The sequence below is a fragment of the Arvicanthis niloticus genome, chromosome 12 (genome assembly GCF_011762505.2).
Source record: "Arvicanthis niloticus isolate mArvNil1 chromosome 12, mArvNil1.pat.X, whole genome shotgun sequence".
Taxonomy (NCBI): Eukaryota; Metazoa; Chordata; class Mammalia; order Rodentia; family Muridae; genus Arvicanthis; species Arvicanthis niloticus.
The window spans coordinates 11,722,572-11,745,942 of NC_047669.1; the positions used below are offsets into that span (position 1 = coordinate 11,722,572).

General features: G+C 40.0%; 1 protein-coding gene across 9 annotated transcripts in view; it reads left to right on the top strand.

Moving 5' to 3' along the window:
- The window catches only part of Lpp (LIM domain containing preferred translocation partner in lipoma), a 597,622-nt gene that overhangs the window by 206,598 nt on the left and 367,653 nt on the right, over positions 1–23,371 (top strand). For all 9 annotated transcript variants that reach the window (XM_034515315.2, XM_076942742.1, XM_076942739.1 and 6 more), the window contains one exon: positions 3,368–3,569. In XM_034515315.2, coding sequence (XP_034371206.1) covers positions 3,377–3,569 — 193 coding nt within the window. In that variant the 5' untranslated portion in view covers positions 3,368–3,376. The remainder of the gene's footprint in view (positions 1–3,367; positions 3,570–23,371) is intronic.

A 23,371-nucleotide genomic window follows, 5' to 3' on the forward strand; every position in this document is an offset into this window, starting at 1 on the left:
GACATATCTCCCAGCCTTCACTAGTTCTCTGACAGCTCCTCCAGCTTCTCAGTACAGCATCTTTTCTAGGCTACTCTCCTCCTTGCACTTAGATGAATGTAACTCTCCCAGACTATACTTTCTGAGTGAAGGAGGAGAATCTAATTCATCTAGAGAACAAGTGATATAGAAATTTATTTGATCCTTAAGTTAATAGGTATTTTCATTGAGTTCTTATTATAAACTAGACCTTGGCATTATAATATGGTAAGGAGTCTGTTCTCCAGCCTTGGAAAATTTACTTTGGAGAGTGTGCATGCAGCCAGTCAACTGACAAGTGTGTGCAGCAAGGTGATGTGCTGCTTCTGCTGGCCAGGGCTTGCAGCTGAGCAAAGGGTTGCATGCATCGCTTACATTCTGAAGAACTAGCTGGAAGTAATCCCCAGGACATAAAGGATCCATTATGGATAAGAAATGATTTGTAACCGAAGGGTAGCTTGTGTGTATGGTTAAAATCTTGTGATAAAAATCTTGAGCAGAAGATGAATTTTCTTGATGATATAAATGCTATCACATCATCTTGGAAGTTTTATCACAAAAGGTATTAGAAATAGCTTTAGTATCTGTTATTAAATAAAGTATCATCACATATAAAAGTATTTTCAGTGAATTCTGATGAACCTTTAAAGATCAGATTATTCGAGGTCATTATTAAGTTAATTGAGACTGCACTGGGATTTAAACCCTCTGGGTGAATGCCTGATAATGAAAGAAGGGAGAGCAGCCAAGAGCACACCAGAGCAGAATGACCTTTGATCTTATGCACAGTATTATAAATAAAAGTTTAATTTTTCCATTAGTATAACAAAGCACCATATTTATGACTTAGGTTTTTTTTTTTTTTCTAAGATTGAAAAGATGTTTTAATATCTGGAAATCTATCAACAGGATTCATTACATACCAAGTTATGGGAGGCAAAATGGTTGTGGTGGTAGGTGCTGATGGGGAGGGAGAGGTGTGCTGGTGGCTGCTGATGGGAACTTAGAGGTGTGCTGGTGGCTGCTGATGGGGAGGGAGAGGTGCTGTATAGTTGTGAGAGGCTGCATGGAGGTATATATATCAGTCTGTCTTTATCTTAACAGTGCGACCACCAGAAATTTGCAGGCTATTGCAGCATATATGCAGATTGAGAAAATGCTTTTTAGCAAACTAATGTTAATATGGAAAAATACTAGAAGAATCCAGTAAAAGAACATGCTGCTACTCCCCTTTAGGAGGACTCCTTCACAGGCAGGCGTCTGAGCTGGAGCAATATAAAAACAGAGAGTGAAGCCTGGTACCCAGGGATTGGAAGGAAATGCAGTTGTTCGTGGTGGGCACATCATGAAGATGGGCTGAGAAGCATAGAAGTTCACCGTAAACTTTGGGGCACAGTAGACCAATAGAAGATGCTGTGACAGTCATCTTTATCCAGATGTGGTCCTCACAGAGGGCAAGCCCAGAGCGCTTCCTGTGGAGAAGCAGGCATGTCAGGATAAGTCACCTTTCCATGGGGACAGAGATGACTATGATTTTCATATGGAGTCTTACAGTTTTACTCTTAATTCTGTCCCAGCAGTTGCTTGTTTCTGGGACATAGTTAATGAAGCCAGCACAAGACAGCTGGTAAGTAGTGTAGGATTGCTCTTCAGGTTTTCACCTTTGCTTCAGAGACCATTACACGCTCTATGAGCTTGTACTGAAAAGCTTTTGTTTTGGAATAAGTCTAGATTTACAGCAAAGGGGTCAATGATGCTATTAACCCATTTAAATATAGACAGTTGAAATCTATACTACTAATAAGTACAGAGCACCAGACGTTTTTCAATAATTTACTGTTTTGTATTCACAGTAGTCACATTGAAAGTAAAAGTAGTTCCGTTATTCCAATTCCATAAACGAGACGCTCCATTAATAAGAAAAAGACATTTGTTTTTTTGCTGATCTAACCTTAGAGATCAGCTTAGTTTTGGTACTTAAGTCTCTTTACATGATTCTAAATGCTCAACTCGATTTAAAATGTCTCATATTTATTAGTTTTGTGGCATACCTTACTGGTAATTTTAGGACATGTAAAATACAGTCCCTGTCTTCTCTCATAAGCTCACAGTTCTCTAGTATTTGAGTTTCTGTGTACATACACAGGGAACAAGAAGGAAGAGAGGTTTCTGATGCCATAAGGGAATCAGTGTCCCCATTGGGTTCAAGCCCCTGTGTCTTCATCTCTTTTCTTTTTCTTTGTTATCCATAGAGTTATCCCCATAGAGCGACAGGAGCATCTGTTCCCCTCTATGTAAAATGATATATAATTCTCATTCATTCTCTATGAGGATGGGAGTGCACCCACCCTGCTTCATTGCAACTGGCAGTATATGCATAAAGCCCTTAAGTGTTATTGTATTGGTTTTCTTAAAAGCTCTATGATTACAGAGGCCTGGAATGACTCAATCATAACTTTGGCCAGGCCCTCACAAGGGCTCCTGATCATACTGCTTGTCCATGGTGTAGGGACGTGTGAATTCCCAGCATCTACACTGCTGTCTCACCTCTTCCTTCTCTCTCCATTGCTACGTGCCATGTTGAGGCCTTCATTTGTCCCTGTATTTGCTGCATGCTTTGTTACTATAGACATCTGGAGGTAATCATGTAGCCCTCTTAATTAATTCAGTTCAATTAATAAATTACAAGGTAGATTTGGGGCTAGGAGTGGGTACAGGGCACCTTCCGGCCTCCCTGTGCTGGAGAGCTCTTGCAATCAGGCCTGGAGAGCCCTCCTCAACTAGTCTGTGAGACTCTTCCCCAGCAGGCAGGCTTCCAGGAGGAGTGATTGGCATATCCTGACGAAGAACTCAATTCTGTCTTCATACAGTGTGGATACTCTGATGGAACAGTGTCTGGGCTGAGTCGGTTAGCCCTCATGGAGTTAAAGTAACTTTTCCACAATTTTCCATCTTAGTTAGGTGTTACTGGTCATTTCCTTGATTTGCAGGATCACCATTGAATTGCTGGTGTTGAATATTCTTTCTCTAATACATGTTAATATATGTTCCAGGCGTTTTGGCAAACAGTGCCTCTGTGCCCCTGCCCCTTTCCACGTGCATTTTAGGGTTGGGGCTGGGACAGAGCTGGTCTTGTAGAAAAGACATTTTAAAGTATGCTTCATGTATCTGTTAATGAAATAAATATTTACTGCTTCTCTAATGCCTGCTGGGTAAATCGAGGGTCAACTATGTGTGCAGAGGTGTTTCTGGCCCCGTTGCCCATGCTCTTTGATCGACTGACTGACTTTCTTTACATATGGCCCTCCAGCCACACTGAACACAGTGTTGTCTGTTTTTCTAACTGCAGATTTCAACAATGTCTCACCCATCTTGGCTGCCACCCAAAAGCACTGGTGAGCCTCTTGGCCACGTTCCTGCACGGATGGAGACCACCCATTCTTTTGGGACCCCCAGTATTTCAGTGTCAACACAACAGCCACCCAAGAAGTTTGCTCCAGTTGTTGCTCCAAAACCCAAGTATAACCCATACAAGCAGCCTGGAGGAGAGGGTGAGTTCTGGTGAGCAGAATGGGAGATCAGCATAAAAATGTGATTTGCTGTTAGAGTTGTGTTGGAAGCAAGTTTCTCGTCGTATTTGCCCCAGTTTATGAAGTGTCCAGTTTTAATGAACTCCCCATTGTCAGTTATACCAACAACATTTTAGAAACAAAGATTAACTCTCACAGAGTTGGGGTTGTATAGTAATAAATATCTTTGATAATACATATCTATTGCTATTTATTACTCTAAAACAGTTAGAAACATGACCTTTCCACCTGTGGATCAGAGCCTTTCTGTAGCCTTATCCTCATCCTTGCCTATTCTTCCTGGGGATGTGTCCACTACTGCAGCCATCAGACAAGCGCGTAAATGTCACCAAGCAATAGTCCAATGACAGAAAACCCTGTAAAGTCCCCAGGACCCTGCTGCTTCTTACTTTCCCTGAAAGAAGATTGTCCTCGGCAGAAGTTACAGATGGTGCAGAGCAAACCATAGTTCCAGTGGCTTTACTGGCACTGTATTTATTTTATATCAAGTGGATTTTGAATATCGAGATGAACTGAGCATTCAATGTATAGTTATACTGTGACTCTCTCATAACGAAGTTGACCAGCACAATCTTTGTGGTAGAAGAGACCTCATATTCATACCCACAAATGTCACAAGCTCCTTCACAACCGTGAAGCAGTAACCTAAGACCTATATATAGACTAGTGTGAGACTTCTAGAAGCTGAGAACAGAAGATGTACACTACCGAGATTCCATCTCTCTTTCTCGATTTTGCGCCTCATCTATCTTTTGAAAAATGACTGTGTTCTGTTTCTACAGTTGTCTTCATTGTGCTCTTAGATACATCTTTTGTATTTGTTGTAACAACAACATTGTGGGGATTATTTCATCCCCTGTGGGGCTGCTTCTTTTCTCTGGTTTCTTCTGAGCCTTCACCACCTCTCAGGAACCACAGCATGAATCCACCAACTTACCTACTGCTGGGCTTCCTGGTGTTTTAGGACTCCTTTCAGAAACAAGGTACACATGTCAGGCTTGTGTAAAAACAAACTGCAGGCTAAGAGGTTATGAGAAGAAAGACCAAGCCTTTCTATATACTGGGTGTTTTGTGGATCATTATGAATCTCTGTGTGTCCCTTCCCTAGAAATAGCGTTGCCAAGGCATGAGCATGCCTTTTTGGAAAATGTCCATGTTGTCCATGAACTCCCTGACCCCAGTGCCTGGTCTGGAAGCTTCATCGCCCTTGTAGGATACTGAACTTTTGCAGTTGACTAAGGTCTTTGTGAAGCTGGTTTGCACTGGCTTGTTATTCCCTCGGGATTGTAGGGTTCATCCTTGCTGAAGAGTAAGGAGAGCCAAGTGTTGGCTTCCTGGTTTGTTTTCTTACCTTGGTTTGTTTTCTTAGCATTTCCTTTGTGTGATTTCGAAGGCACCTTTAGTTCTTCTTGTATTTGGGAAATTCAAATAGACTCCCTACAAATTTGAAGAGAACGAAACAAAGTACCAACACAGAAAATGGTCTCCATGAGGAGACTTGTAATGAGTATGGGAGTTAATTATATGCCCAGAAGTTAGATTATGGCTAGATTCTGCATGAAAACACATGGGCCATCAGGGCAAGAGCCACATACAGTGATGTCTGTTTCAGTTCTTCATGCTGAATGCCATGAGTCTTAGTGAGACAAGCCCCTGGTCGTCCCCTGGCTTGCCATGCTCCTGGCTTGTGATGGCCCTGCCTCTATACTCTATATGGCAAACCCATTGAATTGCCTTCATCATAGCTCACAGCTTCTTGTCTCTTGCCACCCTATTGCATTTGTTGCCTACTAGGACCTCGTTTGTAGCATGTTCCCCACAATGTTTGGTGCAACCTGAACAAGATGCTGTCACTTCCTTCTCCACAAGCAGGACATTGTCTTCCTGCAGCCTGGCTACACTTCTCACTAATGCTCCACTTGTTTTCTGCACTTACTGAGCATGCAGTGTATGCTGCACACTGCATTCCATCTCTCTGCTGTATTCAGGTGCTTGTTCATAGAACCCTGTGAACCAGCTTGCACCCACATTCACAAAGACATTGAAACTTTGAGAGGGGAGATGACTCCCACCGTATTTTCTGGGTAGGAATTTTGTGTGCCATGTCTGCTGTACATAGGCAGTGCTTACCTTCACTCTGTATAGTTCTGTTACAGTTTTTCTCCTTTACCCATTCTATGAGCGTTTCATTTGAGTGGTTGTCTAAACACTGCTGCCTTCAAGTAGTGATTACATTGCTCCATTACTATTATGCCTGTGATCTCCGGGGTTCACTTTCTTATTTTTTCCTTCTGACTGTGAAAGTAGAAAGGACTCACATGTTTTCCACATCAACTTATATTTATGTGATACCCATATATTATAATTTTCCTGTATAAAACACCGTGCTAATAACTTCTATGTAAAGGATTTGGACACATAGTGAGTTTGTTTTTTTCTCAGTCAATAGTTCTTTAGGCCTTAACTCCTTGATTTTCATAAAATTTTAAAGAATTTGTATTTCCCCAATGTTTTGAATACCCCTCCATTTCTACACATCCTCTGTGTTCACCACTGAATGCTGTGCTGTGTTGTTTGTGTGCTTCTTGTTGTTGTATGTTACAGAATGCATATTTTAAAATATAATAATATATTTGTATATAGATATATAGGCATAGATAGTAAAGTTCTTTGATATCTATTATGAGTTTTTTTTCTCCAAGGGAAATGATATGACACAATTTTCTTCTGGTTCTTAATGTGCCACTTTCCAGTATTGATTATTTTGTATTCTGGCCTCTGCCTTCAGAACAACCAGGAAAATAGTAAGGCAGAACCAGCGCCATGAACCTTAAACTTTGATGATACAGTAGACTGAATTTCTTTTTCTACTCTTTCTAGGTAATGAAAGACATGAGCTTTCCTATGGTATTATTTATCTCAAATGGTTTTGAGGTTATTCTGTTTGTCTGTCTGTCTGCCTGTCTGCCTATTTCTGTTTCTTCGTAGTTTGAAGAGTTTGTATAGCTGGAATAGTCTTGTGGTGTAGAATTATCTTTCTGTAATCTCTAAGATTCCATTCACAAAGCATTTTTATATTTACAAGTGCAGGTGTAGAGTGTAGGTGATGGAGGACAGTCAGTCAGGCTGTAGAGTGTAGGTGATGGAGGATAGTCAGTCAGGCTGTAGAGTGTAGGTGATGGAGGGACAGTCAGGTTCTAGAGTGTAGGTGATGGAGGTGTAGCACCTTTCATGGTGGTTTGGTCCTTTACAGTTTACTTGGCATTTGTATTTCATTGTTTTGTTTTTAATTTTCCAAAGCTAATTTTTACTATTGCTTTCTCTGGCAGACGGAGCAGATGTTATTTCCATTTACTGATTGCTAGACCACAGAAATGAAAGAGCTTATTAAAGAATGATTTAACAGGCTGAGTATATAGTTCTTTACATAGTGCCTGCATACATGCATGCATGCAAATGCCCACACATAAATTCCCACATATAAGTGTGCATACACACACACACACCCCATGTAATAAAGGAGCTGTTTCTTTATAACCACATTCATGTTTATCTTAAGATTTTTAAACTTTTAAAAGAACTTTATTACTTTCCTTTACATGTATGAGTGTTTGCCTACATGGATGACTGGGCATCATATGCATGCAGCACCTACAAAGACCAGAAGATTCCCTAGAACTGGAGTGATAAACAGTTGGAAGATGCTCTGTAGGTGGTGCTGGGAATCAAACCCAGGTCCTCCGGAAGAGCAGCCAATGCTCTTAAGCCCCGAGCCAACTCTTATGTTCCTGATTGTAAGATTTTAAAATATTATGTCCATGAGCTATTTATCCAGACAACCACAACCTTCATATAACTCCCAATATTTTATTATTTCATGATATTTTTGAAAATAAATTCACAGGTCGAACGTTTGCCCAGACCATTCTTAAGTATATTACCTTCACACGCCTATATCATAAACAATGTCTGCTCTTTTCAACCTGAGTTTTGAGATGAATGGGATCAGTGGGACTCCTCAGCTGCTCTGTTTTCTTCTCCATTCTTATCTCACATTATTAAATTCATACCACACAGGGTTAATAGTTTTAGCATTAACATTGTTAATATGATATAGTAACCAATGTTCTCAAGAACCCTAAGAATTGGGTTTCCCCGATAGAAATGTATTCATGCTTATTTCTTTTCTATGTTCATAGTTGGGCCATTTCACATACATCAATATGGAGTTTTTGAGTATTAAAAACAGGAAGGGTTTGAAAATTGTTGTGTCTCGTCCTTCCTTTTTTTCGGTTGTTGAAACTTCATCTAAGTGCCATGCAAGTACCTTGCCAGCTGCACTCCATTCATACCCTAAAGCACTGATGCTAAATGATGTCCCATTTAGACTCATAAAGTACTATCCTGTCTCTAGAGTCTCTTTGCTCTCCATGTAAGGTAATCTCGTATGTGTCTTTGGAACTACAAAGAACAAACATCTTTTCATATGCTTATGAAATCATCAGTGAGTCGCAATGTGTGAGATTTTGCTTATATTTCAGAGTGTGCTCTAAGATCTTCAGTATTCACTGAAACATCACCAAGTCTCCTGAGCCTCTGGTTGGCTGGCACACCCCTTCTCAGGATCAATGTCAGGATCTCAGCCTCATCTGGTGCTATGGAGTGCAGGACAGAGCTTGTAACTTTCTGGTTCTCATGGGCAAAGAGGACCAGTTGGTTCTTCATTTAAGAATTACCTACTAATTGTGTTAATTTGGTCTTTTCATCTTCTTGAAGAAGAAAGTATTTGCAATTCCTGGGATGTTTTCAGGTCAGACCAGGTATTCCTAACCTTCCCTGCTGCCTAGCTCCATGGCACAGCACAGAGTGGATGGTCTGTCTAGAGCAGCAGTTTTCAACCTGTGAGTCAAAACCTCTTTGGGGCTGACATATCAGATATCCTACACATCAGAGATTTACATTCTGATTTATAACAGGAGCAAAATTACACTTATGAAGTAGAAAAAAGCAAAAACCAAACAAATAAATAGTAATTTTATGGTTGTAGGTCACCACAGCAGGAGGAATTGTCTTAAAGGGTCACAGCCTAAGGAAGGTTGAGAACCACAGAGCTAGGCATTTACACTCATGTAGTGGTTTTAGCACAAATTTGGACAGAGTACTTTTCCCCTTCATAGTCTTGTTTTACAAAGGGAGCTACTTGGGGATACTATCATTAAGACTTTCAAGGCCAATTATAATGGGAAGTATGAAATGATTCTAAAAGCATAGTATTTCACAACCTCAGGGAACTGTCACTGTATACCCAACACGCACTTACATAGAACTTATGTATTTGTGGTAAACAGTCTTCTTGTGGCTGAAGTAATTAAAATTAGCAATATGGAGACTCTTTGCAAAGTGAATGTATTTTTTTTAATAATAGGCACAAGTTATTAACACTAATACTTAGTAGCCTTGATAATTTATAAAATAGTATTTGTATTTCAAGTATAATAATAATCATATAAAACTATCGCTAGTAATCCTAAATTATGAACTGTGATAAATACTTAGTAATATGAATATTTTATTAATAATGGCCTTCATAAGTACTGATAAATATTAGTATAGTCTAGTGTTAAAGATCACACTGCCTCAATGTTAGAAACAGAAAAAATCATAGCTCCAGGCAGGCAGAATCCTAAAACTTAACCTCATCCAATCTCTCATTTCCTAACCAACATGAAATGATTCTTAGATATCTTCATAGAAAATGCACAGACATTGCCTGGTAGTGCTGAGATTGACTGTTGAGCATGCCAGAGTTATTATCCCGGATTTAGAGACTCAGATTGTCCTGAGTGACTTTTGAGTATTATACAACAGTAAGTGAATGAGCTGAGGCATGGACTTGTGGGATATCTTTCATGATTGTACGAGTTGTGTGTCACAGATGCATTTATGATGACTTGTTTGGAAGCTGCCCCGAAAACTAATATACATGAGCAGAGTAGATTGGATGTTTTAGCACAAAGGGATGTTCATGTAATTGGTGACAAAATTTTCATTCATTTTGTAGTCTGTCAGCCTAATTAACTGTTGAAATGAATTTGTAATAAGGTGATGGATTCCCAATTCTTACCCAGTTTGAAAACTGTGATTAAGGCTGATTTGTATGGGAGGGAATTTTTATTTGTCTTCACTTTAAAATATGAAAATGTGTATTATTCTAGGTGTGTTTTGAACTTGAGTAGCTAATTTTTTTCTCTGTAAGCAAAAGTGGAAAACATGACAGTGAGGACTTATTCAGGCGCTAGGCAGGTGAAGTGAAAGATCTGCTCATGGGAATGAGTCCACATTGCACACCTCCATGCGTAGACACTTGCAATGCGGAAGCTCCAGAGATGAGTGATTTCGAATGGCCAGAGTTAGACAGAGGGGCCAGAGTGGGGGTGTCATGCCAAGAGGCAACAGAAGTCTTCTTGTGTGGCAGAATTTGGGTGGTTCCAAGTGTCTAGTCCTGCAACATGTTGCATAGAACTATACACACACACAGGCTGATGGGTATGTGCCCAAAGTGCTGGAGTGGACTGCGAGTCGCCCCATGCTGCCGTAAATCTTCCATTTCTGGTTTTGGTGATTCACAGTGGCTATATGCTCTGTTGTCTTGGGAAGAAGCTGGGAAGACTACTTTGTAGATTTTATGCTATTTTTGGACATTTCTATTAGTCCATATTTTCCAACAATATTTTTTAAAATGTGCGATAAAGAAGTACATGATTTCGTAAAATACATATTTGGGCTAACATTTTATGATCACTGCTTTGGCTAGTTTAAACTTGGTTTTCAATGGTATCTGGTCTTCCCAAAACTTGAAAGACAACAGAAAGAACAATCCATGTCCTATTCAGTTTGTTTATAAGTAGTAATTCCAGGTAATTCTGACTTGTAAAACACTGTTATCAAGAGTTGTGTCCATTACCAGCAAGGCCCAGTTTTGATGTTAGAGCATCTGGTGATGTTAGAGCATGCCTCCTACTGCTCTCCCCTCAGTTCTGCACAGTAGCTGGGAAATCTTGAGTATCTGCTCTGAGAGCAGCCATTCAGGACCAAAATCCTTCTTCCTAGTGCTGCACCCCTCCCTCTGAACTCCCTTCTCTGGTATCAGGCTTTTAAAAAGGTTGTTTCAAAGAATTTTGCTTAGGATACAAAAGCAGGTTTAAAAGTAATGATGTAAGTTTGCTTCCTCTAGAATATCTTTATGATACTCAACTTTCTGTATTTTAGGTCTTTTGCTATTTTGTTAACTTCTTATAGTGATGTCTGAAATCTCGGCTGATTTTGGGTCATGGCAAATCTATGTAAATCATCTATAAATGGATTCATTATGGCTACTATTAAAAAAAATTCGACACCCGAGCCTTTGGGCAGATAGACTATATAGAGAAAGCGTGGCCTAGAATAATGATTGACCTAAGGAGCTGTAAAAATATTCACTTTGTGGTATTTTTGTCATCCTTCCTTAAAAATACTCACAGACTTGGCTGCTGAGAACAAAACCCGGGGCATAGTAGGGCATATTCCGGGGATGTGGTACCCTGAGGCTCCCAGGAATCTGGTACTCTGAGGGTCCCTGCATTTTCTCCTGTCAACATTCTTTATAAATTTCTGTCACATTTTCCATGTGTTGTTGTATTCAAGCAGGTTAGATGGTTGTGGTCCAGAGGTTTCTCATATAGAAGGTCACATTATTTAAATTTAGTGTCACAAAAGAATTAGAATGATCTGTTATAGGAATACTGGGAAATGCTCCACAGAGATACATAATTTGATTGACATCTGAGAGAAAGGATTCAGGCTTCACCAGGCAGGAAAGCATGTCATTCTGTGGGGCCAGTGAATGCACAAGCAGATGGTACAGCTCTCGATGATACTTGGGGCATTAGCTGCTCTTTTCTAATGTCCTCAAAAGTACATGGGGACCTGTCAGGGCCTCTCTGCAGTGAAAACAGCATGAATTGACTGTGGGCAGACCCATGTTCCCATTAATCTCTTCACTTACCTTTAAGCTGAGTAACTACAGAGAGCACAGAGCAAGCCTGTCACACAGCATGTCCTGCAGCATGTTTCTGATGTGGTGCTAAGCAGAGTATTGGCAGTCCTTGTTCGTCTCTGGTACTTTATGCTGAAATGTCTTTGTGTATGTGGATGCTAAAAGGGGAGCCATTCTCGCTTGATTTTCATGAGACTGAAGACAGACTTTAATCTTTTTAAACACATACCTTCTAGTATGCAAGACAGGATCCAACTTAAATATCTTGATCTTCCTTGCTTTCTTAGTTATCCTTAGAAGAGAAGCGTTTGGTTTCTAAATATTTGCTACTACTTTAAAGGTTGTGTATACAGATGCAGTTTCGTGTCACTGTCTCACTCTCCTGGTTGCATTTTCCCAGGGCCCTCAAACTGTATTATTGTCTTTACAGTGACATTATCATTGTTCCTAGTGACAAATGAGTAACCTAAGACTCAGTAGGCCCACAGTGAGACTAATAATGTAGAAGCCACACACAATCAAATATTAGTATTTCCTCACATTAATAACTTACACTATCCAGTTTATAATAATCATACATGCTAGCAAGGGTTCTATCAGAGTCCTTTATCCCAGTCCTACCTGCTGATTTTGACCATTTGTCTCTTGAATATTGTTTATAGAACGTAAATCTTTTTTTAGTAGACGTATAGTTCTTACTGCAAGTGAAGCCCATTTGTACTTTTTATTGGAGCTTCGTACCTTTGCTGTAAAGGATACTGACACTTGTAGACAACAGAAAGAATACACACACGATGGACACAGTCACCCAGGGCAAAACTGTGACTTGAATCTTTGTTTCTCATTCTCAGGCAATGAGAATTCTCTTGTTATATAGTTTATTAAAAAAACATTTTTCACTGTTACTTCCTACACTGATTATTACTGAGAGTTACTTGAAATTTAACGGCATCTATGTGTGTGTGTGTGTGTGTGTGTTTGTGTGTGTGTGTGTGTATATATATATATATATATATATATATATATATATATATATGACATCAAACACCTTTTGATGGATTTGGATGAGGTAGACTAGTGTCCACCAGTTGGGATAATCTGAAGTTACTACCAAGGAGATATTATTGCAGAGAACCATGGAGATTACCACTTGCAGTGTCCACTAATTTAAGTGAGTTGTATCATCTTGCTTAAACTTCTCAGGTGACACTGGTAGTTGTATTGAAAGCAAAATAACACTTTAACCTGTCATTATTTCATATTGCCCTGGTAATTTTGATGGTAGTAATTGGAGTTTTATGAATTGCTTCCTCCTTTAAGTTAATGTCTGTAATAGAAATCTACAGGTTGCATGACTTGTTCCTGAAGTGTCACCTAATATAGGATCTCATAAGGATATTTGACTTTCTCATGTCTTGAAATCGTATTACTACCCCTCTGTCATTAATTCTAGTTTAGATCTATACTTTAAAAAAAAATCATTCTTTTTGATACTGGATCTCACTGTCTGTTCCTGTCTGGGCTGGAATTCTCTCTGTAGCCCAGGCTGACTTTAAGCTTACCTGCCTCTGTGTCCCAAGTTTTGGGATAGAAGCCATGGTCATCTCACCCACCTGTCAAGCCATTTTTAGTTAGCAATATTACATGACTGCAAGTTAAACCATTTCCAAACCTTGATAAGTCCTTTACATTTTCATGAGAAAGTTAATATGTCAAAATGACCATTTTGCTGAGAATATAAAAATTTAGTTATAAAGCCACAGTTTGGAAAATGACTTCATGTTTAACTATCAGAGAGACCCAAATGATGAGTTTCCTTGGGTACAGACTACTGAAAGACTGACAGAGAAAAAACAGAGGTGGGACAGGCTCATGTTTGCTATACGGTCTCCAGTCACAGAATTCTGAACTCCAGTTTTGCCATCACAGTTTAGTTTCTCTGGGAATTGCTCTGCTAGGCTGAGTATACAAAGTGCTATTTGTTGTGAGTGTGGAGTACAGATTCAAGTATCTCAGACAGTTAGGAGCCTTACATGGAGCGTGAGTCGACACTGCATCTGGTATGGAACCGTAATCAGTGGAAGGTGCCCAGAGCATCTTTTTGCCCTTATTAAAATGAAACCATGAATGTGACTGTGGGACTCTTAGTCCATTACATTCTCCTTTATGTTTAGAATCAGAACCGGCACAATAGAGCTCATCCTGGCAGTTTAAAGTGAATCTCCCATAGTATTCCTTTGCATGTGCTACATCCTTGGTGCCTGGGACTTTCAGATTGGTTTCAGTTTTGTTTCTCTTCACATTATGGCAGATAGATATGTCTGTTGTGGTAAGTTCTCAATTATTATGAGATTCAGTCAGTCCCCCAGTCTCCACTTGGTCCACAAGTGTCCCCAGATGCCTTTCTCAAGTAGTCACGATTCCAAACGAGTTATATTAGTGTTGCTCAAATAATAACTAGGATTCCATTTTCTTCTCCTCATCCCCCATATTTCATGCACAGTATATGAAAAGAGGACTTGGTGCTAGTCATAGAGCTTCATAATTTTAAACCACCAGGAATACACGCATGTATACTTATGTAGTTTTGAAACACATTTATATTTTTTCTCGTGTTTTTACTTGAGAAAGAATGGCACACCTCCCCTAGGCTATGTCTGGTTGTATAAAACTGGATAGGAATGGATCTCCACAGAGTCTTCCAGCTCAGAATCAGGCCGGGAAGGAATTCTCACCTCTACTTTGCAAGTGGACAGCCCAAGGTTTGCCGGTAAGGCATTGGTGCCTATCAGTGATGGTAGGAAGTAGTTAGGGGAGACCCACGCACAGCTCTTCTGACTCAAAATGAATGTCTTAAGTACTAACATGATTTTTTGTTGCTTAGCATATAACTAGTACCTGTACATTTTAACTTATTCCCCTTACATGGGAATTTAAAATGCCATATTTTTTTTTGCTTCCATTATTGTAGTTTTGAGTGATGATTCATCAGCGCAATGGCCTATTTAAGTGAACCACAATAGCTTGGGTAGAAAGGAAAAAAAGATCCAACACACTCAGGAATGGAAAGCAGCCATCTTTTTATAGCTAAAATTGCAAACATCTGGCAATTACTCTGTTCTACCTCCCCTCAAAAGAGAAGAATTGTCCCCTCCGCTGGAGCCTGCTGCTGTGTTTAATCAAGGCAGCTATGCAAGCCTTAAGGAGCAATAGGTTTTGATTCAAGGAGGCCATTGCCTCACCCACTTGGACAGAGAAGCTTTGGAAAACACACTGCTTAATGTTCCCCATATGCTACTGTGTTACATAATGATACTAATGGTAGCATGGCAGTTAATAACTATAGAAAATCAGCCTTGTTATTCAGCCCAACTTTCTTGTGTGGCTCTCTCGGCAGCTGTCATATTTGGAATGTTTACTGGTCAGGTCAAGTTCACCTCTTTGTATCTTCTTAAGCCTTTTGTATCCTGGGTCAAAGAATCTACTAAATCAACCCAGCTAATAGTTTCTGACTTGATTGATTATAAAGCGGTCTAGGGACATTGAAGGGACAAACCCATATCCTTTGAATGCTTGGCATTGCCCTTTCAGTGAGACATTTGTCTGCTACGTTCCTTCCCCACCCTGATCTCTTCTTCTGATCATTGTTTATGAAACTACTTCTTCCTTGACTGGCAAAAGTCGTCTCTGTGGGCAAGGGAAGTGAGAGAGGCTGGTGGTTTGCAATAGATGCTGAGAATGGGGACTTCCTCATCTTTCTTTTTCTCAGGGCTGACCCAAGTGTTCACTATGGCCCTGGCAATGCCTTTTTCTTTTGCTCCCATGTGTCTTTCTCATCCTCTCGGTCTCTGAAGGTTAGAGATGCACTTCACTTTTCATATCTTGGGCTGTTTCCATTCATCCTAGGGGATCCTGGGAAAGATTTTAGTTATCATTGAACAAGGTGTAGTAGGAACAGAAATCAAGGTTCAGTGGCATGGTGGTTCTCAAAAACAGTCTCACCTACCAAAAATAGGCCATCTCTTGTCTTAGTATTGTGCTGCCTGAAGTCATAGACTTTCAGTGAGGCCTTTGAGTTTTATTCCCCTGATGTTTGTTCTTCTTCTTCTTCTTCTTCTTCTTCTTCTTCTTCTTCTTCTTCTTCTTCTTCTTCTTCTTCTTCTTCTTCTTCTTCTTCTTCTTTTTTTTTGATACTACTTCATTGAATGATCAAAGCCAGAGCTTTCTTCCTGACTTTACCAGACCATTCACAGTGTTCCAGTGAAATTAGCTAACACCTCATCAAACTAAGTCCAATTTGAGAAGAGTGAATGGGCAAAGTTTCTATCTAAAAAAAAATGAAGGAAAGGATGGGGACTTTAAACAATCTAAAGAGCACAGTTATTCTACAGATATTCCATGTAAAGGCAGATAAAATGATGGCGTCTGTAATAGCAAAATGCATATCCTCACTTCTGTCTCTCCTTGTCCATTGGACAGTCATTGCCTTGTTCTGGGTATGCATCTTCAACTTGAAATACTTTATTATAACCAGTATAGTCACCATGACATTTTTCCTTAATTAACCCCCAGAAAACATTACACAGCGATCCATTCCATATCTTACTTTTACCCACGGACTGACTTATAGTCTACAAACTCTTTTTTAAAGAATTTATTTATTTACTTTATATCCCAATATCACACTCCCTCCTGTCCTCCCAGTACCCCCTCATGGGAGTCAACAAACATGGATCCTTGGATGCTCTCCTAGACTGAATCACCAAGCAAAGAGCTAGCACGGGCTGGATCTCTGTCCCCTGCACATCTATAGTAGATGTGCCACGTGGTCTTCATGCAGGGCCCCAACAACTGTCCCTGAACCTATTGCCTACCTGCCTGTGGGTCCCATTCCCCTAAATGGTCTGCCTTGTCTGGTGACAATGGGAGAAGATGCACCTAGTCCTTAGGTGGCTTCATATAAACTCTTAATAATACAGACAGTATTGTGTTGCAGGGTGTCTAAATGTCTACTCTGGCTGTGTATCCAGAATTCATGTGAGAGCTGAAATGTGTGTTGACAGCTGAGCTTCTTTCACTCAGATGGAGAATACTTGACTATCATGTGCAAAGCCCTGGAGTATTCCATCCTTACACCATAGCCAGGTATCAACAGCAAAACCAAAGTAGCTATCAAAACTTCCTACTTTCTGTCATTTCTAATATGGCCATATATTATAATTTGGGATGGGCACTAAGTATTAAATAGTTTCTTTATACAAAGCTGCACATAGGCAGGCTGGTCTAGAAAGTTTGTAATTTCTGGCCATGCTTTTGGTTATTACTTAAAGTTATAAGTACCTGCCATTGAAAAAAGAAATGAAAACCAAAATGTTAGCTGTTGAAGTAATTGTTTAAAAAAGCGGCCACCAGTCAAGCCGTCTAAGCTGCTGCAGCTCTGGCCAGATCAGATGCCATGTTCAATGGCTGGAGGCCACGTGGGAGCTGCAGCTAGAAATGGCCAGTCAGAAACACCAGCCCTGCCACCCAGGAGACGCCAGAGAGGGAGATGGCTCTGCCAATCTTCCACGCTGTCTCCATAAGGCTGGGCATTGCACAGACCATCTAGCCAACCCCGTGGGCCTGGTAGAAAAATGAGACTCTAATGCTTAGATTATCCAAAGGCTTTATATATTTGGTAATGATCAATAACAAGATGCCCATACAATCAGAAGTGTGACCCAATATCCAACCTAGATATACCAACTACCTTTGACTGCTAGAGACAAACGAACATCAGTCTCCATGTTTGCCTCTCTCTCTCCTCCCTTAGCTCCTTCTCTTCCTTTTGCTCTTCTTCCCTTCCTCTTCCTCCCTTACTCCTCCCACCTTAGCTCCTCCTACAGTTAGCTCTCAGATCTCAGCAGCTGTTTCCCAGATCTTGTTGCTTGTGACCTCTGTCTACTTTCCAGTTGTAGATTTTCAATTGTAGATCTCGAGAAAAGGAATGACAAAGCAACAGGATGCTACAGAATGCAGATAGTTTGAAATGATGCACCATTAGAATTCGTTCTTCAACCTGGCTGCTGCAGAGAGAGCTGATGCTCAATGCTTTCTATCACTGAATACATGGAACATAGTGTATGGCTGAGCTGGCTTGTTTTATGTCAACTTGATGTATGGATGTATGCTAGTGTCCCCTGAAAGGAGGGAACCTCAACTGAGACAATGACTCCGTGGGATCCTGCTGTAGGCAGCACTTTCTTTTTCTTTTTTTTTCCTCTTTCTTTTTTTTACTTTCTTCTTCTTCTTTTTTTTTTTTTTTTGGAGATTTTTGAGACAGGATTTCTCTGTGTAGCCCTGGCTGTCCTGGAACTCACTCTGTAGACCAGGCTGGCCTCGAACTCAGAAATCTGCCTGCCTCTGCCTCCCAAGTGCTGGGATTAAAGGCGTGCGCCACCATCCTGATTGACTGTGGGAGATGCTATCCCTGGGCTTGTGGCCTTTGCTTTTATAAGAAAGCAGTCTGACCAAACTAATAAGTAGCATTCCTCCATGCCTCCCCTTAGCTCCTGCTTCGGGGTTTCTGACCTATTGAGTTCTAGGCCCAACTTTCTGCTTCCCAACAGTGGTGTGGAAGTATAAGGCAAATAATAGAAGGCAAATAAACCCCTTACTCACTACATTTCTTTTGATCACATTGTTTCATCATAGCAGCAGTAACCTTAGCTATGACAGTGGCAAGATGTGAGTGCTGCCTTCAGCTATCATGCATGAATAATAATGATTGGAGGTTATTAAGGTGGTTTTGTTTAAATGTATACACTGTTATTCCTCAATGTACTAATACTTGACAAAATAGAGAGAAAACATTAAAATGCTATGTACAGTTTTAATAACACATATTTAGTGTTTATTTCCTAACAAAAACAAAACCTGTAGAACACTCCTTCAAGTTTCTAGATGTACGAGTGGTTATATGCTACCCTCTCAGGGACATGCTCCTGGCTGCCTTGGTTTGGCCTGCTCTTATGGCAGAGCTGATAGCATGTTTTCTTCATAGCCTCATACACTATTAATAGTAAGTTAAAGGTATTTTCCCATTTGAAACCTGCTGCTATTTAAGTCTGTCTTTAGTCCTTGTTCTGCCCTTATTGATTGCAAAAACACACAACCTAAGCTCTTTTCATTACCCATTTATGCCTATCAAACTTGTCATAACTTTCTTGCTTTCCTCTGGGTAGTTCTATTACAAGGCCGCTAAAGATGTAATGATTTCATCTATCCTGTCCTAGAAATTATATGTGATATTGCAGAACTGCACTCAATGTTACTCAACGTAGGTAGAAAACGGCAAGCTTTCAAAGATCTCCTGTTTACAAACAGTCAAGTGACAAGAAGCAGGTGTCCATTTTCTCTCTATTGTGTTCTCACTTACGGGACTGTCCTGTATGGTGTCATTGTAGTTGATTATTCTCCATGATATATTTGAAAATCCTATTGATTACGCTTCAAAAGTAATATAGTCTCTAAATTCAGGAAGGGAAAAATGAAGTTAAATACATTCTTTGGTTTGAATTGATTAGGAAAAGGCGAGCTTATAGCTGAGTATATAATTTGGAACCTAAATTAGAACCCAAGTAAGTATAGTGAAAAAAAAAAAAAAGGGTGGTGGTGGGGGACTAGCATTCAAAATAAGTAACAGAAAGTAAATGTAAGGTTCAAGAAAGGTTTCAAAGTTGCCTGTGTGGTAAGTTTTTGGTTGTTTAAACACTTGATCTAGGTTACCTTATTTTCGAGTTCAGCTATGTCTTAGTACTTTCAATTATCTTTTTTCTTTTTATGAAAATAGGATAATTATGTCTTTCCTCTGTCTGTGTCAATCACTTGTGTTTTTCACATTATAGTTGCACCCACCAGGACTTGTGTGTAAAGGACAAAATCCACAGGCTGCCTGGGAAGTAATCACATATTTGGAAACTCACGTGATCACACTACAAAACAACAGTAGCTGTTGCCCTCTGACACTTTGGTGGTTTGGTCTTCGGTGTGTTTGGAGCATTTTCCATCTGCGAACATCTGGAGCAGAGGCATGATGAGGATACCTTCCTAAAATGTAGGAATGTCTCTGAAGCAACCTGTGAAAATAGAGACATAACTCAAAGCCTTATGATTAAGCACAAGTTTGATAAAGTAAAGATGCTTTTATAATGTGCTTGACAACTTTGATCTTTTCTCCTAGCATGCCCTGGATTCAGTTTTGTATATAGAGTTTTATGTGTTCCAGAATCCATTCATTGAACAATTTGAAACACACACACACACACACACACACACACACACACACACCAAGTCTCTTAACTTCTGAATGACTTTATTCTTTCATAGTGCTGCAGACATAATTTTATCAAAATAGAGGACTTTTCTGAGACATATTTTGCTAATGGTATAGTTGAAGCTTTTTTTTTTCTGATCAAGTTTCTGTGTGTTGAACTAATCCATATATAAATGTTACTAGTTTTATAGTGAAATTGCCATCTGCCATTATGTCATCTCATCTTTCAAAACAGTCAAGCTGAGACCGGGTCCAAATCTTGGCTAAGCCTATATCTGGGGTCTGTAGAGAATCTTCATTCTTTTGTACAACTGATTTGGCACATGTGGTCATGCCATTAGGTGGAACTGGTGTTAGAGTGGAAAGAGAATAAAGCTGGCCACAGCGGGGAGGATGGAGGCTTGAGGAATGATGGGTACTGTTTGGATTGGTGCCATCAGCCCACCCTTACTGCCACCCCTTACTCATTGAAGAGCAATGGTTTCTCCTAACTACTAAGGGCCTTTTAACGTTTGGCTTTGTTCTGACCAGTACTCCTAGATTTTCTTCACGAATGCTCAATATAAAGGATGTTGGGTGAGGCAGACCTACCAGGCTTAATGCTAATGTTTTGTCTTAGCCTCACTGACTAGGAGGTGGCATGCAGCCAGATAGACTAAACAGGACATCAGGTAGGTTGTAGAAATGAATGAAAATGGACAAAACACGTCTGTAGTCATCATAGTCCCCAAACAATGAGCTAGTTTGTTGTAAGCACAGTGGGACAGAAAAACTCAGCTTCATTTCCATCCAGCTCTAAACTATAGGAAGGTGCTATTCAGCTTCAGAAATTGTTTAACAATGGTTTACTCCTGAAAGACATGGAATCAAATTGTTCTCATGAAATACAAATTTAGTTTTGAAATTGACCTTTCGATGTCTATTCTGTGTTCCCCGTAAGCAGGCCGTGGGCTAATGCTTTACTTGCTCCTTCTCCAAAATCTGTGAGCAGTGTATGTTCACATTCCTAAGTGTATCTAGTTTAGTAGTGAGCTTTCGTTAAGTATATGCCAGATGCTTATTATATCATTTTTATAGTATTATTACAACTTGGCACTAACATTCCTTGTTTTGAAACAAATTAAATGGAAACTTAGATAATAAACAAGCTATCCAAGGTCTTGTGGCTTATAAAAACCTGAGACTTTGATTTGAGTACAGCTATGTCTAAATGCCAGTTCCATAGTCTAATGTTCTGACTTACTTGTAAAGTCTGTGCAAGAATTTTTTGTTGAATATGTACACACCCACACACCGAACTTTGGATAACCGTGTGCCTGTAAGTAGATGGCTATGAAAATAGGAGCGGTCCAGGTTTACTTATGAAAGAGTGTCAAAGTGGAACCCAGCCAGGACAACTTCAATTTTGATAAAAATTAAAACGTTAATAAGAATGAGTGAAATTTGAGTAATAAAAGTCCACATTGATGGTGAGGGAAACTGTAGGCATGGCGTCTCTTTACAGATGCTATATGTACAGATGATCCTATGTGAACTTGCTCTGAAGCTTTGAATGTAGAAAAGTTAATTGAAAATGTTTATTGCTTAGAAATGTTGTAACTGCGTGTGTGTGTTCTTGCGTGCTCATACCTTTGTATGTGTTTTTGTGTGTCTTTACAACTCATGGAATTCAGTTCTCTTTTTGACACTTGGGTTTTGTTGATTATGTAAATTCATGACAACAAGCTTGGTGCTTTTACCTCCAGAACACATCTTGTGATTCCAATGAAAAATTCCAGGCTGACTTTTCAATCAAGAAATTGATAGAATAAGTAGATAAAGTGGCTGTTTCTTTCCTTCTGTATGAAGAAAATATAAATCCAGGGCAGTAATGATCCCACTGAGAGTCTTTATTTTCTTGGTCTGCTCAGGGGTCTCTTTTTGTAAGAACCTCCTAACCCTACCTGAAGCTTAGACCACGCAGGTAAAAGGGTGGCCAAGCAGAATCGGAATCTCAAGCGAAGGGTAGAGCTCAAGGTTAACACTTAGTCGTATACACATTGAGCAAACACACAGGGTTTTCATGTTTTCTGACCTGAGCTGCGGATGATTGGAAATAGAAAAGTGTAATCTTTGCCTGGATCCTTATAGTAGAAAAGAAATGAGAAATTAAAGCCCGACCAAGAAGGATCTTAAGAGTCCTTATCCAAGATGGAAAGATTAATTCAGAACTTTCCCACTGGTGACGTAAGAAACTATAGTTCTAATAGGTAACTTGGAACTCTTAAAGAAGTACATTACCGTGTACCAGCTGCTACAGGGATGAGTACTGGGCACCCAGCATAGGCCCTGTCTTAAAGAAGGATAAATCTTTTGACTTCATGTGGAAAAGAGCGCATGGCATTTTGATCTGCAGCAGTGAGAGGGTTAAGAAAGTCCATCATTTTATAAGAGGCCCAACGATCTTGTATGAGCCATGTCAGGATGTTGCCTGCACGCTGTCTTTGCTGATCACAGTAATCGGGTCATAAGAGAAAGAGAAGTAATAGAGTGTCTCTTAGCAACCAACCCCAGGAGAAAGAGAAAATTACTCAAACCAAGCCATTCAGCCAGGGAAGTAGAAAGAAAAATATTCTGAAAGTCTGAACATGCTCGAGTTCAGTCTTCAATGCAGCAGACAGGGGTGGCGGGCTGGGGTGGGTGTGTTAGTAACCAAAATCTGTGAGAAATTGAAATGTTCTCTCTTTCTCTTTCCTTCTGTCCCCTGCCTTCTCACCCTACAAGATATAGGAAGGAAGAAAGGGTGAGCCAGGCATAAAAGAAACCTTGTCAATTACTATAGGACCTGGGAGGTAGAGGCATGAGAGAAGAGGAACTGTACATGTGTGTACATGCATGTGTGAGTGTCCATGCAGGTGCTCATGCATGCATGTGGCTGCATTTGTGTGGTATGTGTGATGGGCCTGTTTGTGTACTCCTGTGTGTGCAGAAGTGCAAGTGTGTATAGCAGAGGTATGCAGGAGAGGTTCATTTGCCCAGTTTGTCCTGGTAGTGATGATCTGGATTGCTCTTCAGAGGGAGGAATGTGAAGTCTAGGGGTGTGATTCCTTTCCCCAGACTTGCTTTCCCCTCTCTGCATACTAATTGGCTCTGTAAACGTGTAGGTGCCAGCTGTCCAGTTATTGATCCTTCTTCACTTTGTTCTGTGATATTCACTTTTAACCCCTTCCCCTTTTCTTACAAATGTCAGTAAGAGGTACATTTTACACTGACACTTGTGCTTACACACATATATGTAATTTGAAATGAGAGTTTCTTCAAACAGGCTTTTAAGTTATATGGTCTACACCGTCCTTTCTCTTTTCTTTTATTGTAAAGTGCCGGGGAAGCCCTCTAAATTGATACTTCGATCCTTCATGAGTATGTTTTCACCAC